The sequence below is a fragment of the Littorina saxatilis genome, linkage group LG10 (assembly GCF_037325665.1).
Source record: "Littorina saxatilis isolate snail1 linkage group LG10, US_GU_Lsax_2.0, whole genome shotgun sequence".
NCBI classification, from domain to species: domain Eukaryota; kingdom Metazoa; phylum Mollusca; class Gastropoda; order Littorinimorpha; family Littorinidae; genus Littorina; species Littorina saxatilis.
This window is the reverse complement of record NC_090254.1, coordinates 14,382,922-14,404,408: the sequence shown is the minus strand read 5'-3', so window position 1 is coordinate 14,404,408 and position 21,487 is coordinate 14,382,922. Positions and strand designations below refer to the sequence as shown.

The 21,487-nt window shown below is 46.6% G+C and overlaps 2 protein-coding genes across 3 annotated transcripts in view; one reads left to right on the top strand and one right to left on the bottom strand.

The window, feature by feature from the left end:
- Positions 1 to 14,161, bottom strand: part of LOC138978223 (serine/threonine-protein kinase mTOR-like) — a 77,225-nt gene extending 63,064 nt beyond the window's left edge. For both annotated transcript variants that reach the window (XM_070350885.1, XM_070350886.1), the window contains exons 1-7: positions 14,038 to 14,161; positions 12,222 to 12,491; positions 10,995 to 11,230; positions 4,103 to 4,204; positions 2,029 to 2,127; positions 853 to 987; positions 317 to 379 (exon numbers count right to left, since the gene is read on the bottom strand). In XM_070350885.1, the coding sequence (XP_070206986.1) occupies positions 317 to 379; positions 853 to 987; positions 2,029 to 2,127; positions 4,103 to 4,204; positions 10,995 to 11,230; positions 12,222 to 12,450 (864 nt within the window). In that variant the 5' untranslated portion in view covers positions 12,451 to 12,491; positions 14,038 to 14,161. The remainder of the gene's footprint in view (positions 1 to 316; positions 380 to 852; positions 988 to 2,028; positions 2,128 to 4,102; positions 4,205 to 10,994; positions 11,231 to 12,221; positions 12,492 to 14,037) is intronic.
- Positions 14,162 to 14,362: 201 nt separating this feature from the next.
- On the top strand, positions 14,363 to 16,539 carry LOC138978222 (ubiA prenyltransferase domain-containing protein 1-like). Its single transcript, XM_070350884.1, has one exon. The coding sequence runs from the start codon at positions 14,477 to 14,479 to the stop codon at positions 15,551 to 15,553; it is 1,077 nt and encodes a 358-aa protein (XP_070206985.1). The 5' UTR covers positions 14,363 to 14,476; the 3' UTR covers positions 15,554 to 16,539.
- Positions 16,540 to 21,487: the final 4,948 nt, after the last annotated feature.

Below are 21,487 nucleotides of genomic sequence, written 5' to 3'. Positions count from 1 at the left end.
AAAAAAAGGGAAATAAAATTTGTAGAAACCCACGTAAGTCTACTTATCATTTATTAAGCAGCAAAATCTCTCGCTTGGAAACAAAGCAACCAAACACTCCATACAAACATGCAATGCGCCCCCCCCCCTCCCCTCCCCCCCTCACATAATATGCAAAAAAAATACAGATGCGTGCAGATATGTACTCTCTCTCTCCCACACACACCAATTTAATCTCAATTGACTAAACCTCCCAATCTGCTCACCCAACAAGAGATACAACAACCTGTTAACAGCATGCACCAACCGTGAGGGCAAGAGCAAATTCCTCTCTCACCTTAGTGACTCTTTCATGCTGGTTCTGCTGTGCTGTCACCTCTTCTATCTCCTGTCGCAGTCTCTGTGAAAAGTCAACAAATAATAATAAATAACATAATGCTCTTCTGTAGCACTTTTCGCTGTTTAATATTCTGCCTTACAGAGCAATCATACATTTAATACAATTGCAATTACTGTTTTGAGCCACAACCAAAAGTTTCACAGTTTAATAACGGTACACGAACATCTCATCACTGAAGTACGACAATAATTATGACTGGGAACTATCAAAGTAGTTCCTTTTTGCCGAATACATTTGGCAGTTACAAATGCTTGTTCTTTCTTTCATCACATGCTTATTACATTTTCATGCAAGACCCAAATTGTACACACAATAAAAACAGTGCTGCTTTACAAAATGCTTCACACATCACAAGAACACTTCTTAAAAACCGAAAGAAAAGAATTGTACCAAAGGTCAACAATCACAATGTTTCTGCCCCTCATACAGTAAATGTAAGAATTGTATGTATTTTGTCACCGACGGTCTCTTACCTCCCCCTCCACATTGCTACACCTGAGTAACTCATTGAATATGAGCAGTGAACCGTGAATCCATTCGTCCCTGGTCATCTTCCTTTCCTTCAGTTGAGCGTCATCCACATGTTCTTCTGCCTTGTCAAAGCATTGCTGAAACATCATTAGAATGCTGACGTAAGTGCAATACAATTCTTCTTCTTCTTCTGTCTTGTCAAAGCAGGTCTACGCATAAGTTGACCTGGGAGATCGGAAAAAATCTCCACCCTGAACCCACAAGGCGGCAGCGACCGGGATTTGAACTCACGACCTTCCGATTCGGAGGCCGATGTCTTACCACTACGCTCGTCTGTGCAATACAATGAAAACATTACTGACATGAACAAAACTTTGCCGAGACATCACAACACTCCTCAATAAAATATTGCTGTAACTCGAACAGATATTGCTGCAATATCAGTAAAAATGTTTTCCAAGAGAAACAAGAAACATATCACCTTGGAATGTGTCCTGAATTTTTTTGTAATAGATCTAGTTTATCATAGCTTGCTGCGGAAATAAGAATTTTAGTCACTGATGCAAAAGAAACACAGGCAGAAATGTCCTTTAAAATACTCCACACTACCACATCTCTCACCCCATTTGAATCTACACCATTAAGACTTGTTTTGGCCTTTCATAATCCGTATTCATACTAAGTAGGACTGTCTTGGTTGATTTTCAACATTTCCCCATGGGCAGTGTGATGCACAACATATAGCTCTTTCTTCTTTCTTTATCCTCAGTGTGAAACATATTCATATGTGACCCTCCACCACGGAATGAGTCGCATGTCACCTATGCATGATTTTCATATTTTTACATTTTCCTAAAGAGTTTTTTTATGCTCTATCCAGTGGTGAAACCCGTTTTAGAAAAGAGCGAAAACTTTTGGAGTTACAAGCCTGTGACTAAGGTGACCCTCACACTGTTACCAGACATCCCCCAGACTTATATTAAGCCAAGCGCAAAACCGCGCGAGGTGACATGCGACTCATTCCGTGGTGGAGGGTCACATATGAATTGATCATTAAATGACAGCAAAAATGACATTTGACCCCTCAGTGCACAGTCTGCACATAATAATCTGTGCCTCCTGCTTATCCACACAAGTTTTGTGAAGCTGACTAGAAAGAGAACCCCAACACAACTGACCTTGTACCACTGCGACCGCTGGGAGTTTTTGGTTTCTCTCTGGGAGGTAACGGCAAGAGCAGCCCTCAGTGCTTCTACTGCACTCTCACGCACAATGAGCTGAAACACACAGGGAAAAGTTTCACTGTTAAAACTGTTAAAGCAGTTGCTGACATTTTCTCAGCACTTTCAGCCACAGTCTGAAACAATAAAACACATGGTGACATTATTGCACAGTGATTTGTGTACAGTAAAACCTGAGTCTAGCGGACCCTTGTTGTAACGGCCACCTGCTACATACGGACAGTTTATCATGGCACGAACACGATTTCAACAATAACTAACCTTTAACGGGCGGACACCTGCCACTTACGGACGCGGACACGATTTTAAGGACCGTAGGAAGTGTAAACACTGTCACAAACGGACACAACGTACATAAAAACGCAACTTCGAAAACTCGACTGTTATGCAGTCAGTGCTCGGCAGCCGTAGCCGTAGCACAAATGGTTGTTGATTGGTTGTCCTGTCCCTTTTCTGACCAATCAGTGGCTTGTTTAGATGGAGACCCACTTTCGCTCACTCACTTTCGCTTCGCTCACTTTCGCTTTTCCGCATTGTGGATACAGTCACAACCAAAAGCAACAGTAGACTACTGTGTTTGAAAATGGAATCTCCAGCAGGAAAAAGAAAAGCGTTGACTTTAGAGCAGCATGTCGCTGCCTTGAAAAAACTAGATAGCGGCCAATCATGCCGAGATGTGGCGAAGGAGATGGGATGTGGTAAAACACAGATCGCGAGGATCAAATCGGAAAAAGAAGACGTGATGAAGGAGTGGGAGTCAGGTGCGCGAATCGACCAAAAAACTGTGAAACGTCGGAAAACGCAATATGAAGACCTGAACAACGTGGTATGGGAGTGGTTTTGTACCACAAGATCGAAGAATCTGCCTGTCAGTGGACCACTTATACAGGTAAGAAAATGCAACCATTTATCATTTACCACTCCCCCCTTCCCCCCTCCTACTAATCTCTCTCTCGATCTCTCTCTCTTTGTAAGCAATCGTTCGAAGGAAACAATAGTTAACACAGCTAAATTTCTGTTCCATGCATTTATGCTGAGACTAGAAAAACTGAATGAAACAAGAGCTGACCCAATTTGGTCGAGACACACTGCGGAATTTCCCGTTGAATGACTGATGAAGAGTCAGCTATTTTTAGCTTTGTGACGTCCGACTTGCGTAAGTTTGAATGCACAGTGTGTGTAGGGAACGGGGTAGGTGGGGGGGGGGGGGGGGGGGGATGTTGTTGTTGTTTGCTACATGTATCATTTGTTTACTCACATTTTCAGTGAGTCTCATGTTCAATCCAATAAATACATACTACAGGACTGACAAAAAGTGTCTTGTTCATTTTACGTGCTCTTTGTAAAATATTGCCCCGGCCCCTCCACCTGTGAAGAAGGGACACCTGTCTAATAGGGACACTATTACCATTCCCCAAGGGTGTCCGTTAGAGACAGGTTTTACTGTATTGAAAAAAACCCCACCACATTTTCATAAAATACCAAGTGGCCCACTAATAGTCTCCCTCTCAGTCTCAACACTCATGCGCGCACACATACATGTACAGACCCACAATCACACACACATACATGTACGGATGTACAGTCACAACTCGCACACGCTGTACTCTTGGCCAAACATGATCAATGCTTTGATTTGTTTGAAAAGACCCACATATCAATAAGAATACATGTATACAACCTCACAACATTATCAAAAGAGAAATCATGCCTTTAATTTAAAACTAAAAACCAACCTACATGTATAAATCAACAACAAAAAAAAACTGCCAATGTTCCAAAATTCAGAATAAAAAAAACAAGAAAGGTGTGTTATTGGTACGCTATTATCTCACTTGTGTCTTTCAAGCGAGCTTCTAGAAAATGGTGTCAGTCAAGTTTATTTTGTGTATTATATGTGTTTGTCTGTCTGTCCACTTAAAAGACCGCTGGGTAGAAGATAACGTGACGTAACGTTTTGCTTTGTTATACATATAACCTTCCATTGTTTTCTACCGGTAGAAAAACTTACCTTGATGTCTCTGATGGCATTGAAGATACAGTCAAAGAACTGCTGGACTTGTTGAAAAAAGAAGGTTGGTGTGTTCACTGCTAGCTCCTTCAACATCAGGACCTGAAGAACAAAATAGCTGAATAAACTACTATACTCCCAAGAATAAGTGAAACTTAACACTTAAGAAAGAAATCGCAACACAAAAGAAGAACAACAGGCACAGCAATCAAGGCTCGCATATGAAATCACCAGTCCATCGATCCATTTCATCCCTAACGTACTTCAATGTTGGACTACGGGACAATGATTTGTCTGTTTTCCACTACATTATCTGTGTTGTGGTATAAACAGGCACAAGTAATGTTTGCTTCGTAGATTCGGCATACCCATGTTTACTTTGAGATTGATACAATTACAAATCATGATCAGCCCAACGTCAACACTCACCATCATATCTAAATGTTACGTCATTATTTTATGTGCAAGGAATCTGGGGATCTCGATAATTGGCATGGTGCAAAAATCGAAAATTTTATTGTAAATTTTCATTTAATAAATATACCTACCCGAATCACATGTAGCAGTTGACTCAGTCTAAAGTGCTAGGTCTGAAAAGGCTACCCGTCTAAGGGGAGCAACCCCAACTAAAAAAGTGTAAACGTAGCTATGGTAATGACGACGCACCCAGGGAGTTACCTCCCCTCCTGCGTACTACGTCACTACTGCTACTGACCACGTGACCCCTATCATTCGACTCGAAGAATAAAATCTCCAAATCATAAGCGGGGTAGGTGGGAGGGACTACGATATGTGATTCGGGTAGGTATATTTATTAAATGAAAATTTACAATAAAATTTTCGATTAAATTACATATTCCTACTCCGAATCACATGTAGCAGATTGAAACAACAAGGCGGTGGGCAAGAAAAAAGTTCAAACTCACTCTCAAATCCTTGTCAAGAGCTGACCCCCTGCCACCATGGCAGGCAAAGCTCTAGATCCATCCTGGCGAAGAGCCGAGATGTCACGCAGGTAAAAATTCATGAAGACATCCTCGGAACGCCAGTATGCGGTGTGTAGCACCTCCTCCAGTCTTCTTGATCGTAACACGGCCAAGGAGGAAGCCCAAGCTCGCGTCTCGTGAGCCCGAGCTGATTCCAGAGGAAGGACAGGCTGTGTCCCCCCTTCATTGCGGCGGCTCCACTCGTAAGCATGCTTAATGAGCGCCGACACCCACCGGGCCAGAGTCGTCTTAGTGATATCCTTATGTCTCTCCGTATTGAGAGAAATAAACAAAAGCTTTTGAGCTGCGGATCTAAGAGACTGAGCACGAGCAAGGTAGATGTGAAGGGCTCTAACAGGGCAATTTACTAAGTCTGGGTCATTCGGAGCCAGAATAGTGGACAACGGCCTGACATGAACCAAAGGAGAAGCTCGCTCGGGAGCCTGGTTTTTCGCAAGAAACTCAGGCCGAAACCGCAAGGTAACGGACCCATCTGATTCAAAGGAAATGTCGTCCGAATTACCGGAAAGAGCGTGGATCTCACTGCCCCTCCTTGCCGATGCTAGCAGCAAAAGGAAAAGGGACTTGCGTGTAAGATTCGCAAAACTGGCATCTCTGAGAGGTTCGAAATCCGCTGAACGCAGAAACTCCATGACCAATAAGAGATCCCACTTAGGAACGGGCGTACGGGACTTGACGTCAGAAAGGGAAGCGCCCTTGATGACTCCCGCGATCACGCCACTGACATCTATAGAGCGACCTATCTGGCGTAGGGTCGCCGAGATGGCCGATCTTCTTACTTTCAACGAGGCAGCGGAAGCTCCCTGAGAGGACATGAAAGCAAGATGGTTCGCCACGTGCATCGTGCGGGGCGCCGTAGCATCCAGCCGATGCTCGTGACACCAGGTAACCCAGGCCCTCCAGTGTGACTCGTAAACGGACGAGGTAGATGCTCTGTGCGAGCGTCCTACCAGGTCCATGGTCAGATCTGATGCCCCTTTGCGCCTCAGAGAAGACCGCACAACCTCCACGCGTGAAGATTCAGCATCTGAGGCTCTGCGTGGAGGCTGCCGGTGTGAGGCTGTACCAGTTCTCCTCGCGTGAGAGCGAGAGGAATGGGAGGGCCCTGGGCGAGTCTCAGCAGGTCCGGGAACCACGGCTGAGACGGCCAAAGAGGAGCGATCAGCAGGAGGGACGGGCCCTCCTGCTCCGCCTTCCTGAGAACTCGCGTGAGCAACTGGAATGGCGGGAACGCGTAAGCCTCCAGGCCGGACCAGGAAATGTCCATCGCGTTCGTCTCCCACGCCTCGGGATCCGGGAATGGTGAGACGAACACTGGTAGTCTCTTCGAGAACCTGGTGGCAAACAGGTCCACCTGAGGTTTCTGCACAAGAGACCAGAGACGATCCAGCGCTCCGTGAGTGATGGTCCACTCTGTTTGAAGCACTCTGTCGGAGCGGCTGAGCGCGTCCGCCAGAGTGTTCAAGCTTCCGGGCAGGTACCTGGCCGAAAGCCTGATTTGATGCTCTGAACACCAAATCAGGATCTCGCAGGCCCTGGCCGAAAGCGACGGAGACCGCGACCCTCCCTGCTTGTTGATGTAAGCTGCCACTGTCGTGTTGTCTGTAAACAGACGAACATGCTTGGCCTGAAGGGAGGGCCGGAACTTGTCCAGAGCTAGAGCCACGGCTTCTAGCTCCAGCAAGTTGATGTGCTGCATCCTCTGATCTGCCGACCACAGACCTGACGCAGTCAGCTGGTCTGTGTGAGCCCCCCACCCCACCAAGGACGCGTCCGTGAACAGGTCCAAGTCTGGGGCAGGAAGGGCTATCGGCACGCCCCTGCACACCCACTCCGTGTCCAGCCACGGAAGGGTAGCGGATTGGAACCATCCCCGGAGAGGGATGAGGGCATTCCAATCCACCGTGGGAGAGTCCACGAACGGCTTCAGCGCCAGCTGAAAGGGACGTTTGTGGACCCTCCCCAAGGGGACCAGGAGAGCCATGGACTCCATCTGCCCTAAGATGGAGGCCAAAGTCCGCAGGGAGGCCCTCGGGAGAGGCAAAGTGGAGCGTATGCACGCCTGGAGCTTGTCCACCCTCTTCTGAGAGGGCTGAACAGTCCAAGCCACCGTGTCGAAAGACATTCCCAAGTAGGTGAACGTCTGACACGGCGTCAGCTCCGACTTTGATCGGTTGATCGAGAAGCCAAACAAGTTGGCCTCCCGAAGAACCGATTGGGTATCCTGCTCGCACCCCGCCTGACTCTGACTCAGGATGAGCCAATCGTCCAGGTAGGCACGTAGCCGGACACCCCGCGACCTCACCAGCGCGCAGACCTGTCTCACGACCATGGTGAAGACCCAAGGGGCGAGAGACAGGCCGAAAGGAAGGGCGCGAAACTGGTAAACCTGACTTGCCCACCGGAAACGAAGCCATTTCCGGTCGGCTGGATGCATAAGAATATGGAAGTATGCATCCGTCAGGTCGATGGAAGTCGCCCAATCTCCCGGGCGGAGAGAGTCCCTGACCGACGCTGGCGTCTCCATCTTGAACCTTATCTCCCTCAAAAAGGTATTGAGGAACGACAGGTCCAAGACAGGACGCCATGCCCCTGAGGCTTTGGGGACGGCGAAAAGCCGTCCGTAAAACCCAGGGGAACTGTGGTCGAGGACTTTCTCCACTGCGCCCTTCTGCACCAGGGAGTCTATTTCCGACCGAAGGACGGAAATGGCTTCCTGCGAGGAGGGAGGCCTGAACGCCGGCGGACGCCTGACCAGAGGTGCCTTGCCATCTTTCCAGAGAAGACGGAAGCCCGACCTCACGACCCCCACGATCCATTGACTCTGTATGGACACGAGCCAATGGGAAAGTGCCCTGGAAGGGCCCCCCGCCATCACCAGAGTGGAGGGCGGGGTGGGGGGGAGATCGGGAGCACTTCATTGGGGGTGAGGCTTGCTTCCAGAGCCGCCTCTCCCCCTGCCGGAAGACGGTCGTCTTCTCGAGCCCCGAGAAGAGGAACGTCCACGACCCTTGTCTGCCGGTTTGGGAGGGCCAGCAACCTTAGCCTGCTTAGGCTGAGAAGGCTGAGACTGCTTGGACTGCTTAAGGCTGTGCAGGGAAAAGTCAGAGAACTGCTGGTCCCTGTTAGCCTGAATTTCCTGTCTTCGGGCATCAAAAACGAGATGCCCAAAGAGGGAACCCTCCAAGACCGGTGAGGCACGCAAAGTGTCCTTGGTCGCCTGATCCGAAAACTGAGAGTGTGACAGGAAGAGATCCCGACGACACATAACAGAGTGCGCATAGTGCACCGCGGAAAGTCTCATCTGTTCTTCATTGACCCTCGCAAGAGCGGCCAACAAAGTGGAGACGTCATCCGCATCCTGATCCTCGCTGAGAGAGAACGGATTCAGTGAATCAGTGAGGGCACGAGAGAGAGCCCGAATGAGAGTCTCAGCAATGGAGGCAAGCTCCAGCTGCTGACGCCCTGCCTCTTCAGAAGCAATCAGAGTGTTCTCAGAAAAGAGCACGCCGTCATCCTTCTTGATAGGCTTGGCCAACAAGGCCAGCATCTCCGGAGGAACTGTCAAAGATGAACGCGGGAGAGCGAACGCATCCAACAAGTTCCTAGGAGACTTCTGCAAGACCAACCGCTTGTGAGACGACAGAGCGAATGCAGAAGCCTGAGAAGGCGAAGCCATCCACTGCTGAGCCAGCTCCGGAACTGAGCCGTGAGGCACGAGCAGCGGAACCGGAAGTGAAGGAATTCCGCTTCCGGAAGGAGATGGCTTGGCCAACACCTGAGAAAGCTGAAAAGCTATGGATGGAGACTCCAAAAACCGGAAGTATGAGTCATCCTCCTTCCCAGAGCGAAAATCGGCCATCGCGGACGGTGCCGTCGAAGCGGCAGCCGAAGAGACCGAAGCCCCCTCCGCGAAATATCTCGAAGTGACCTCAGCAGCGGCCTCAAGGGCCACTTTGAGTCTCTCCGGATAACCAACACGTGCAGCCTCGCTGGCGACGGACTGAATGTCCGAAACATCCGGCGAAGGACCGAAGTCCACGTTGCTGGTAGAAGGGCGGTGAACACCGTAACCGGAAACCGGAAACCCGTCCACTCCAATACCATCCGAACTCATGCCCTGACTAGGGAAAGAGTAAGAGGACGGCATGCCCGCAGCCGCCGGAACCGGAACCGCAGTCGAAGCAACAACCGAAGACGGAAGCGCTGACTGCCCCGGCCAGGGCTGAGACACCTGCCCAAAGGGCTGGTGATGCCCCCCCGCGACCGCCACCTGAGAGGAAGCGGAAGCGGAAGAAGCAGCAGATCCGGTCTGAGCCGGAAAAGTATCAGACGCGACCGCGAAAAGCGGAAGCGCAGACACTGTGGACGGCGGCCGGAAGGCCGAATGCCCAGAGGGCCACGTCCGGTCAACCCCGGAAACGACCCCAGCGGGTGCGTACATCGGGGGACCTATGCTTCCGGCGAGTGCCGGAAGCGCAGCAGACGGAACCGGCTGGTCGACTCCGGAAACGACCCCAGCGGGTGCGTACGTCGGAGGACCTACGCTTCCGGCGAGTGCCGGAAGCGTCGAAGCCTGAACCAAATGCCGCCATTGCTCATCGACACGATGGTCTTCCGTGAAACCAAAGTGAGAACGAACAGGGGTTTGCGGGTCGTGAACCCGCCGAAAAGGGCTGCTTCCCAGCAGGGAGCGTCCAGCGGCCTCACGAGGGCCTACGGACCAGCCCAACTTACTTGCGTCGCCAACCACAGCGGTAGAAGGCACAGAAGCAACCGCCTCGGTCAAGGACAGCGTCACAGCCGGAAGCGGAAAGGAAGCCATCGACGGGACAACGGAAGTCGGCGGCTGAGAACGCACCAACTCCTCTCTCACCAGCGTGCGAAGCTCGGGAACCAGCGAAGAAAGCAACGATGAAACCAGCGACGTCGAATCTGCAAGCGGCAGAGAAGACGAGCGAGAAACACAGGTACGCGTAGGTTGATTAGACTGCCCCACAACCGGCTGGTCATTTGGGGCAGAAATAGGGACCGTCATAACAGTATTGTTAGCAGCGTCAGAAACCACAACCAAAATAGGCTTAGGGACAGAAGTGGAAGACTTGGGTTTAATTTTCCCTTTCACATCAGCCTTGCCGCGCTCGCGCTTTTTGTCTCCGTCAGACATGCTGACAACAAAATGGAGACACAAAATTCCAAAATGGCTACCACAAAATACGTGACCAACACGTGGCCGAAAATTTCAAGTAGCAACTGAAAATTACGTTCGATACAAGTAAAGGAACGAGCTCACCAACTACCAGTGCAGCGGGTGAAGAGACGGGTGTGGGTGCCGGTGGGTGTCTAAGCAAACACCAAACAGCGAACTTCCACTAGAGCCAAAAAATTCACGACCTGCTCCCTAGAAAGCTGAAGTGTCGAATGATAGGGGTCACGTGGTCAGTAGCAGTAGTGACGTAGTACGCAGGAGGGGAGGTAACTCCCTGGGTGCGTCGTCATTACCATAGCTACGTTTACACTTTTTTAGTTGGGGTTGCTCCCCTTAGACGGGTAGCCTTTTCAGACCTAGCACTTTAGACTGAGTCAACTGCTACATGTGATTCGGAGTAGGAATATGTAATTTAATTACCAGTTCTAATGTGTGTCATTGACAAGATGGTATGGGAAGTTCTGAAGATGAACATACTGAGCTAGAAAGGTCTTGCCCTTGTTTATTATCATAGCAAATATATGGTTCATCAGAATTGTATAGTTTCTAAAATATCCTCAATTGTGAGACTTTCTCATGATATACAACAAAATGCATACAAAAACGCACTCACGTCAGAGAGAATGTACAAATCTAATAGCACACGTAAACAAAATGAAAGAGCACCATTACTTACAGCAGCATGTCTTCTTCCTTCACTTTTGTCTGTTGCCAGCCACTCCAGCGCCCGACGAACCTCAAACTCTACATATTCTGCCGCAAAAGTGCCGGAAGAAAGAGCAAGCACCCCCACTGCTTTGGCTGCCATCTCCATGACAACAGCATCGTTGCACGGCAACAGGTTCCTCAGGTAGTTGGCAAAACGACTCATGCGCGTAGACACATTCCCCACATCCACTGAAATCAGGGCCACTGCGAAAAGAACATTTAGTTTCTTTGTTATCACAAAATGAACAAGCAGGACATTTGATTTGCAGACCACAGAAGGGAAGCTACTCTTCTCTGGCATCTAGGGGACACAACTCAATGTCAAGGCTAACACCCCAAAAAAGTGAAAAACCTAAAAGGCCAGGGTCCACAGTGCCCCCAGAAGCTGAGGCTTTTTTATTATTATTATTTATCTTCTTCTTCTGCGTTCGTGGGCTGAAACTCCCACGTACACTCGTGTTTTTTGCACGAGTGGAATTTTACGTGTACGACCGTTTTTTTACCCCGCCATTTAGGCAGCCATACGCCGTTTTCGGAGGAAGCATGCTGGGTATTTTCGTGTTTCTATAACCCACCGAACTCTGACATGGATTACAGGATCTTTTTCGTGCTCACTTGGTCTTGTGTGTACACACGGGGTGTTCGGACACCGAGGAGAGTCTGCACACAAAGTTGACTCTGAGAAATAAATCTCTCGCCGAACGTGGGGACGAACTCACGCTGACAGCGGCCAACTGGATACAAATCCAGCGCGCTACCGACTGAGCTACATCCCCGCCCCATTATTATTTATCTTATAAGAACAAAGAACAGCACCTCCTAGTACCAAAATGTAAGTTAATAAATTATAAAATAATACACATTTTGCCTCCATCAGCCATACAAACTAAAAAACAACAACTTTTACCTTAAGAAACAATTTTCCGGTTTTAAAAGTTTTCAAAAACCGGATTTCCAGCAAGAACCGGAAAGGTGTTAGCCCTGCAATGTAGGTCCCACCAATGGAAAGTTACATGCCCTTGGGTACAAAAAAGACTTTCAAACTAACAGTGAGTAAGAACAAAATTTACCTCCCTCCTTACCTTAATTCTTTTGGTTTTTTTTTGTTGCCTTGTCAGTCACTAAAGACAAACAAATTTTTTTCCTCATACATTTTGAGTATGGCGCTATATTCTTTGAATAAAAATGTACAAACCTATGGTCAATATTCCTCCTTTTCTCTCATTCATGTCCGAGCTGGACACCATCTCAAACACATGGTGGTTGAAATCGTCCAAGAAGAGAGTGATCTCTGCCTGAGGGAGCTCTCTCAGCTCGTTAATGACAAAGTGATACAGATCGTTGGCCGTCTTTAGTCGCACGTCCTCGTTCCTGTTCTTCAAACCAGTGATGAACTGGTTCATAATCTGCTGTGTTGATGCCATTTTGACGTTCCTCTTCACCACCTCCTCTCAATGCCCAAACCCTGAAACCCGATGCACAATTATAAAGTATCAAGTAATGAAAATATTTAGAGTACATTGATTTGCAAAGTTCTATATCACATATCAAACCGAGCATTCGTGAAAATTCTCAAGTAGGTGCGATCTGATAGTGGAGGAAAAATGTGACTGGGTGCAACTGCAAGTCAGTGGAGATGCTCGATTGTGTAAGACCGCATGTTGGCAGGCTGGAGCAGGCTAGGTTAGGCCAAAAAGAAAAATATGTCTGTTTCCGGTAACATCGCCGAAAAAATAGGGTTGGTCGGTCGGTCGTTTTTGTGTGTTTTTTTTTACCTTTTTCTTACGTTTTGTTAACGTCCTTTAACGTGTATTTTTTTAATTTTTAAACGCTTCCTTAGTTTACTTACAATTATTTAGCACATGTTTTTGACCTGTTGTATTTTCGCCTTACGCGACTTTTTTTTTTCTTGCGAAAAGCGAAAAAAACCTTAAGGATCGGCGCTTAAAAATAGGGTTGGTCGAGTTACCGGAAACAGACACATTTTTCTTTTTGGCCTTATTGGGGCTTTCAAGTCTCTGTTAGCCTTGTGCCCACACAGGCACCAGAAGAAAAAGGAAAGAGCATTTTTACCTTGCGTAACGTAAAATAAAAAAAAGTACTTGAAAGATAACCAAACGAGTGTCCCCTTTACTACGATTTCAGAGGTCAATATTTTGTTACCAAAAATACACTAGAGATAAAAAAAAAAATCCTCTTTAACTTTCAGCATGCATGTGCCGAGTTCAATATCGGGTGCCTTTGAAATCTCTGCACAAAAAGTTGCAGGCTGCAACAGCAGTCCCTCTTTCATGGTCTTTTTCTTGTGTTCGTTCTCAGTCACTGACCAACAAGCCAGCTAACCAAGTCCAGGTAAGCTGACGCATCATTACATATTTTATAATCACAATAACTGACAGCCGCTACATGGTTATATGCCTATGAAGGAATCGGGTGAATATATATACATTTATGAGTAAAAAATTGTTTGTTTTTTGTTTGTTTTGTTTTGAGCATTTGTTGTGAAACTGACTTTGTGTGGCTAATTACTCTGGAAAGATCTAGCAACCACATCTTCAGGGATGGCCAAATCTCAAAATTTAAACTCGCCAGCCGGTGAGTAACTTCAAGAAAGTCACTAGTCCGCCAGAAATTTCGCTGGCCCGGTACATACCACAGTTGATCTGCAGTGTTTATATGGCTTTAAAACCCGATAATACAACCAAAAGGTTCGCATTTGGGTTGCCAGAATTTTCATTATAAATAATGCACAATGATGAGGCATCCCGACTGCCCATTCCTTCCATTTTACCCTTCCGGTGCAAATACAATACCGATGGAAACTTAAAATTAAGACAACATTGCGCAAACAGCACTCTGCAACATGTCACTATTGTCAGACTTGATTCAAGTTCATCACGATAGCAGACGAACAAGATACACCCATCTATTTGCCACTTGTTTTTCAACAGTGCCACTCTATGCATTTCACATGCAATTTCAACTTCAATCCTTTAGCAAAGACAACTTACTCAGATTGGTTTGTCAGGTATTCCCAAGTACCCGTACGTGGCTGCTTGCGTTGATCTCCGCTGTCATTTGAAATACATTTCACAGCAAGGTGGTCTTCGTGTTTTTGCTCTTCCACAGGAAGTCTCGTCGGTGTGTCTCGTGGTGTTATTATTAGCCTTTATTCAATTTTATTTTACTTGACCAAGGCAAACTATTTGAATTTGCAGAGAAAGTTGGACACATGATAAAATTCTATCAAATCTAAGGCAATTAGTTTGTTTTTAGAGATGTAGAAAAAAAGCACGTCCCGGAAGTTTTCGTATGTTTACTTCCGGTACACATCGATTGGAAAACCATGCGCCGGTGTAGGGCTGGCAATGATTTGGAATCTTACGTCAGTTATACACCTTTCACAGTGTAGACAAGTCACGCGTCTATCACTCTCGCAAGACCTTTGAAATGGCTGAAGAGGATGCGCGTCAGACTAAGGGCCCGATCATCAACGGGAAAATAAGCACAGAATCACGAACCCAACAAAAAGACCTTGAGGGGAACTTATGCACGGAGAGAACAGATGATGATTTCCGACAAGGTGAAAGAACCGCACCACGATCTGTGTTAACTTCTTATCTTTTCGCTCTTCGACCATGGTCGTTCACAGCGTCCATCACACCTGTAGCCCTCGGCTCTACATTGGCTTACAAATCGACGGGCTCTTTCGATGCTTTGATCTTTTGTACAACAGTGTTTACAGCGCTGTGTGTTCATGCAGCCGGTAACCTGGTCAACACCTATTACGACTACATGCGAGGCATTGACAACAAGAAGAGCGATGACCGAACTCTTGTGGACAAGCATCTGTTGCCAAATGATGTGGCATGGTTTGGAGGACTGTTTTACATCTGTGGTTGTGTGGGATTCATGGTGTTGACGCTACTGTCACCAGCCAAAATGGAGCACCTGGCACTGGTATACTTCTGTGGTCTGTCTAGCAGTTTCCTGTACACCGGAGGTCTGGGACTGAAGTATGTTGCGCTGGGTGACCTGCTCATTGTGTTCACGTTTGGACCGCTCACTGTTGTCTTCTCGTTCTTGACCCAAGCTGGTCAGTTGACGCTTTTCCCGTTTCTGTACGCCATCCCCATCGCACTCAACACAGAAGCCATTCTGCACAGCAACAATGCTCGTGACATGGACACAGACAGACACGCTGGTATCGTCACTCTGGCCATTCTGTTGGGCCACTCAGGATCCTACGCTCTGTTTTGTGCCCTCATGTTTGTGCCGTACATCATCTTTATCATGCTGGGGCTTCATCTGACGCCATGGATGTTTCTCCCTGTGCTGTCCATATGTGTGGCGTTCAGGCTGGAGAAGGAGTTCCGGAGGAAAGAGCTGAAGTCCATGCCACAGAAAGTGGCAAAGTTGAACTTGCTGATGGGATGTCTGTATACAGTGGCGTGCGTTGTGTCGGACAGTGCCAGTCTCCCTTCGTTATCAATAGACACTACAGGCTCTACTCATGCTAGAGTGTAGTGTGCTTACTTTGAGAGAAAGATAGCATTCAGTGGATGCCTAATTTGTAGAAATTGATTTCTCTAGCTACTCTTGTTTTAAAGTTGGAGAGTTTGTGGTCATGCCTGTATTATTCCTCATACATTTCATTTGACTATTGTTTCACTGCAGTCAAAGTACAGATGCATAGTGTGTTTGGGAGAGGTGGACAGCTGATAGAACTTTATACTGTGTAATGTGTGTGTGTGTTACTGTTAGTGTGTGTAAGTTAGTCAAGTGCTGTAAGATCTATCATTCTATGACACTGAGACTGGTTCCATGAGCAATTTCTCCACAAAATTCTATAAAGTTGGAACCTGAAAATGAGATCAAGCTCCCGCCAGAGCTACAGTGGTACCAACTACCATGGTTTATGATCACACAAACTGAAAGCGAGGGAGTCTGAAAATTAGAGTAAATTTACATTAATTACAGAGGTTATGAACTAAAAATCTGTGGAAACTAGATCTTGAAAGGGTTACTTTACTCTGTCGGCTCTACTTGTGCAACTATTATTTATAGGCAACATGGATGTGTTCATGTCTGAATGCGTAAGAACAATGCAAGGAATGTCCAGAGAGGTATGTGGAAGGTGTTTCTATAACCTGCCCTGTTATATAGTGCTATATGTTTTATGTAAAATCAATGTCTTGTTTGTACTATTGTTATGTACCACGCCTGAATTTCTCTATGAGATAATAAAGTATTCTTATTCTTATTCTTATTTTACTTTAAAACCCTCTTTTTCTGTTCATAAGGTTGTTATTGACCGCCATTGTAAGACCTGATTTTCACAGATTGTTCACAGTCTTAAAAGGGTGGGTTGCACTGTACTAGCAAGTCAGTGTTACCATATGAGGATTTGGATGGCAGTATGTTTGCCTGATTTCAACTCGCAGAGCGTTAACAGTAGCGTTTAAAAAATTAAAAAAAACTCGCAGAGCGTTGTGATTTACCAGTTGATGCTATTCTTGTGCATGCCGATGTGGCATGCATTCACCTACTTTTTGTTGTAATTACGTTTGCTCAAGTCATTGCACGATGTAAAAAGAAGTAAACCGTGTTTTTATTGTGGCACCTTGTTGTGACCCGTTTTGTGGAGCGTTAATATTTTTACGTGAAATTCACGTGCTCCTTGTTCAGTTGTTGTGACCTGGTTTTGGTCGGAGCGTCACAAACTGCGTCGTTTAGTTCTAGAACACCGTGAGATTCACGTGCTTTTTTTCGTGTCTTGATTTTGAGGTGAGCCCTGCGAATCTGCGTTGCAAGTTTTAGAATACGTGTGACTCACGTGTTTTTAGCTTTGTGATGTCAGCTAGTTCCTTGGCCTTCTTTCTGTTAAATATACCGTTTTAAGTTTTGAGCATGCACGGAGTGCGTGATCGGTTACTGATTGGTTGTAAAATAGTAGTTTCACCCGATTCTGTCTTAGGAATGTTGTTGGTTGGTCAATCCGGTGACCTTTGACTTTTGAATAACTATTCCATGTTAGGTTTTTGTTTCCATAAATACCGCTGCTTGACTCCTGTCTCGTCAGTCGATCTGAGGGTTTTAGGAAGCGTTTGGTTTTGATGTAAACGTATGAAGGTTATCAAGTGAACCAACGGAGTGTTTCTTATGTTTTAACGTCAACGTAATGTTCTTGGAGACAGTTGTTTCTCAAGTGTGAATCGTTTTGTGCCCTTCGTTTGTGAGGCAACACGTTTTGGTACTGCTGGTCAACCCACACAGCGCATAAGGTAATTTTGTTGTTACTTGTTTGTGTTGTGTTTTGGTCGCCATTTTGTAATGACTTTGTGAGTTGTTTATGTATAACGTGAGTTGAAAGTCTGACTTGTTGTAGTGTTTCTTTATTGTGTGTTCAACTGTTCTAGTGTTGTGAACGTACAGCAATGTTTTGTAGACGCTAGAAAGTCGCTAATGTTTATAATGATAACTTGTGTGTTCTGTGGTTAACGAAGTTCGAAGTGAAACGTTTTCTCTGACTTTTTCAGCCTTACGTTAAAAGAATTTAGGTAAAAGAAGCTTGCGGTCTGTGGTGATCGTTTGTAAACGGGCTTATTTCTTGTAACGTTATTGAGGGAAAGTGGATGAGTAAATATCTTGTTTGTGACTTTGATTAACGCAGGAACGTTGTCGTTAGACTTTTTTGGTATGACAGTTTGCTTTGTATTCCTGGCCTGATGAGTCAACGTTTTGTATTTTTCTGAAAGTAGCCATTTTGGTTTTAAACGTATGTATGCTAAGTTTCTTGAGTATTCTTAGTGCTTATGGTATTGTTGAACGTACGGAACGTAATTCTTTATTGTTGAACGTACAGAACGTAACTCTTTATTGTTGTTGAAGGACTAACCAACGAGTGTTTGGTAATTGTAACTTTCTTGTCTGTTTGTCTTCGCCTGTCTTGTGATTGTTTATTTTTCTTGTATTTACTTCTCGTGTCTTGTTAATGCTTTTGATACTTTTGCCATGTCTAATAATTTGTTTTCTTTTCTCTTTTTCTTTCTGTCCATAAGTTTTTTACCGCAATACGTAGTATCGCATTACGTGGTACTGTAACTATATATCTATACATTACTGATACCTTAGTGTCAGATGTAAAATAATAAACCAGTACTTTTGCGCGTTATCGCTTGTAACCTGTGTTTGTCATTTCGTATGAACAATATGTAGTACCAGCCTCGCTCACGAAGGCGCGCACAGTAAAAAACTTAGCTGCTGATGCCCAGTGAAAGAACTTTAGCTGAAGTAAACAACTTAGCTGCTGATGCCTAGTACAGAACTTTAGCTGAAGTCCAGCCAAGTGAATGTAAAGAACTTTTGTTATTGACGCTCAATGAACGTAAACGTAGCTGTTGATAACCAGCAAAAGACTTTATTGTTACCTGTCACTGTGTTAGTGAACCATAGTTTGACACAGATCAACTTGTCGGTTAGAGATCTTCCTACTCCATATCCGGCGCATCTTTTGTGACTTTTGTGTATTATCCCAAACGACCCTCAGATCGATTCATTTTACTTTATAAACAGATAAACCTTATGTAGGTTTTTAGTGCTTTTGAATAAGCGAACATTGTAATGGAAGAGATTCCAGCAGATAAACCATTGGAAGCTTCAGGTTATGACATTAACGGCGATGAAGATGAACATTCTCAAAGGCCTAGGCGTGACATTAAGCCTACTGAAAAAGGTAGAGAGTACCAGATTGAGATCAAAACTAGAAACTTTGCAAGACAACGAACATTCTTGGAACGAGCAATCGGTGAGGTAGTAACAGAGCTTAACCAAGAAACTCCTAATCAAGAGTCGTTAACCAGTCAAAAACAAATTGTTTTGAGCATGTACAAGGATCTTGGTGACATAGAGAAAGGTCTTCGTAGTATTGGTAGCGGTGAAACCATTCAGGAAAGTTGGGATGATGTTCAGAGAACAGTTCAGAACATTATGTTTGACATTGATCGAGCTCTTGACAGACAAACGACTAGTGTGCAGGTGGCTAAGGAGCCTACTTCCAGGCATAGCAGTGTTACACCTAGCGTTGGGTCATCCACCCACAAGTCAGCCAGTGTTAAGTCTGCCATTCATAAAGTAGCTAGCATTACTTCAGCCATCCACAAGTCAGCTAGCCACAAGTCAGGTATCAGGAGATCAGGTAGCCAAGTAGCTTCTCGCGCCGAGTCTCTCCGCTCTAAAAGTGTTAGCTCTGAAGACACTAAATTGGCTCTTAAACTAGAGGCTGCATCCCTGGCCATAAAAGTGGAAGGTGACGCAATAAAGGAAGCTCAGTTTAGTGAACTGGATCTCTTACAACAACAATATGCTGAGAGAACAGCAGCTAGGCAGACTGAGGAAGCTGAGAGAACTGCAGCTAGGCAGACTGAGGAAGCTGAGAGAACTGCAGCTAGGCAGACTGAGGAAGCTGAGAGAACAGCAGCTAGGCAGACTGAGGAAGCTGAGAGAAATGCAGCTAGGCTGATCGAAGAAACTGCTAGGCAGGCTAAGGAAGCTGAAAAAGAAGCAGCTAGGCAGGCCGAAGAAGCAGCTAGGCAGGCTAAGGAAGCTAAGAGAACAGCAGCTAGGCAGGCCGAAGAAGCAGCTAGGCAGGCTAAGGAAGCTGAAAGAACAGCAGCTAGGCAGGCCGAAGACACAGCTAGGCAGGCTAAGGAAGCTGAGAGAATAGCAGCTAGACAGGCCGAGGACGCAGCTGAAGCAGCTCTTGAAGATATTAAACAGAAAAAGGCTTTGAGACAAATTCAGTCCACCGAATTGAAAATTAGCTTAAGAGAACAACAAGCTATGTTACAAGTATTGGAACAAGGTGAATCCGTTCAGCAGGATCTCCCTGATCTACCGTCAGTTGATTTGTTGAACACTAGGTTCCACCCTCGTCCTTTCGTTCCCTTGTACAGTCTTGTAGCCCCTCCTCTAAACAATGAGCAAACAGCGATAGGAATAGGGACAGGTGCTGCCGTCATTGCTGACCAAAGGACACACCAGCCAGCCATGGACTTCACGTCTGTTCCTGTCTGCCAAGCCGCCAGCACCCATGACATCTCGACTGTCAACGTCAACGCTGCTGTCACCAACTTCGTCGCAGGAACCACAACGACTGAGCCACGACAGCACGCGTTACCTGTCGTGGACCTCGTCGTTGGAGTCAGCGCCTCTACAAGCGCCGCTACTACCAACAACGCCGCCTACGAGGCGTACGGACCTCAACGTAGAGAGGATGTCAACGCCCCCCATCACGCCGGAACGAGCGCTCCTTTCATCCATCGGGAGCCCTCCACACCCAACTACACGACGGCTGCAACTACATCCTCCATGCGGCCTACAGCGCTGCTGACCACACTGCAGCACCCTCTCGGTGCATACACTGGTCAGCCGCCTCTGCACAACGTTGGACACTCAACGACAAGCGTCACAGGCCCTCGCCCGCCTGATCTCGACCACACAGGTTGGTCCTATCACCTACCAGAGACAAGGGAAGGTGATGAGACGCAAGAACGACACACCTACTTCCCAGAAGAACGTCACCAACGCATGGACCACAGACGTTTTCAAGTTACCCCACCCTGTTTCCCCTATGATACCCACCTACATCCCAAACCAGAGCCTTTCGTGCCCACATTCCTGGACCCACATCAGACCACCCCCAAAGTTATTTGGGGAAACGAAAACGCAAGGCCCCCTGCGTACATGAACTTTGACAAGGAATGTCATGCAGATCGTCCATTTGCCTCCTACCCCCCGTCTGCGTACTACCAACGTCCACTTGCTACTCCTGCCAAGCAGGACACTCCTATGGACTCTCTCGCCAAAACCCTATCAGACGCTCTGATGATCAACCGTTTGCCGATGCAGGAGCCGTGCATTTTTGTTGGTGACCCTCTCCAATATCCAATTTGGAGGTCGTCGTTTTCGTTCCTCATCGAGAGACAAAACATAACCAGCAGTGAGAAGTTATTGTATCTGCAACGGTACATCGGAGGTCAAGCAAGGGAGGCCGTGACCGGCTTCTTTCTGCTGAGAGAAGGTGATGCCTACGAGAGAGCCATGGAAGTGCTGGAAAATCGGTTCGGCAACTCATACGTCGTTTCGCAAGCTTTCCGGACCAAGCTGGACGAATGGACCCCAGTCAAAAGCAAGGATCCCAAGGGACTCAGAAGTCTGGCCGATTTCTTGCAGCAATGTTCCGTTGCTGCCCAGGAAGTTGGTGGACTGAGCATCCTGGATGATGCCCAATACCTACGGAAGATCGTCGGAAAGCTCCCAGACTGGATGAGTCACAGATGGTCTAGAACAGTTGCTCGAACCAAGGTTGAAAAGAAGAGGTATCCTCTGTTCAATGAACTCGTGTCGTTCGTTACCCTCGAAGCAGACATTTCTAACGACCCTGTTTTCGGCTTGACAAGT

Bases quoted from the DNA above. Each gene is read 5' to 3' on its own strand.
- LOC138978222 (XM_070350884.1), top strand. From the start codon at position 14,477: ATGGCTGAAGAGGATGCGCGTCAGACTAAGGGCCCGATCATCAACGGG.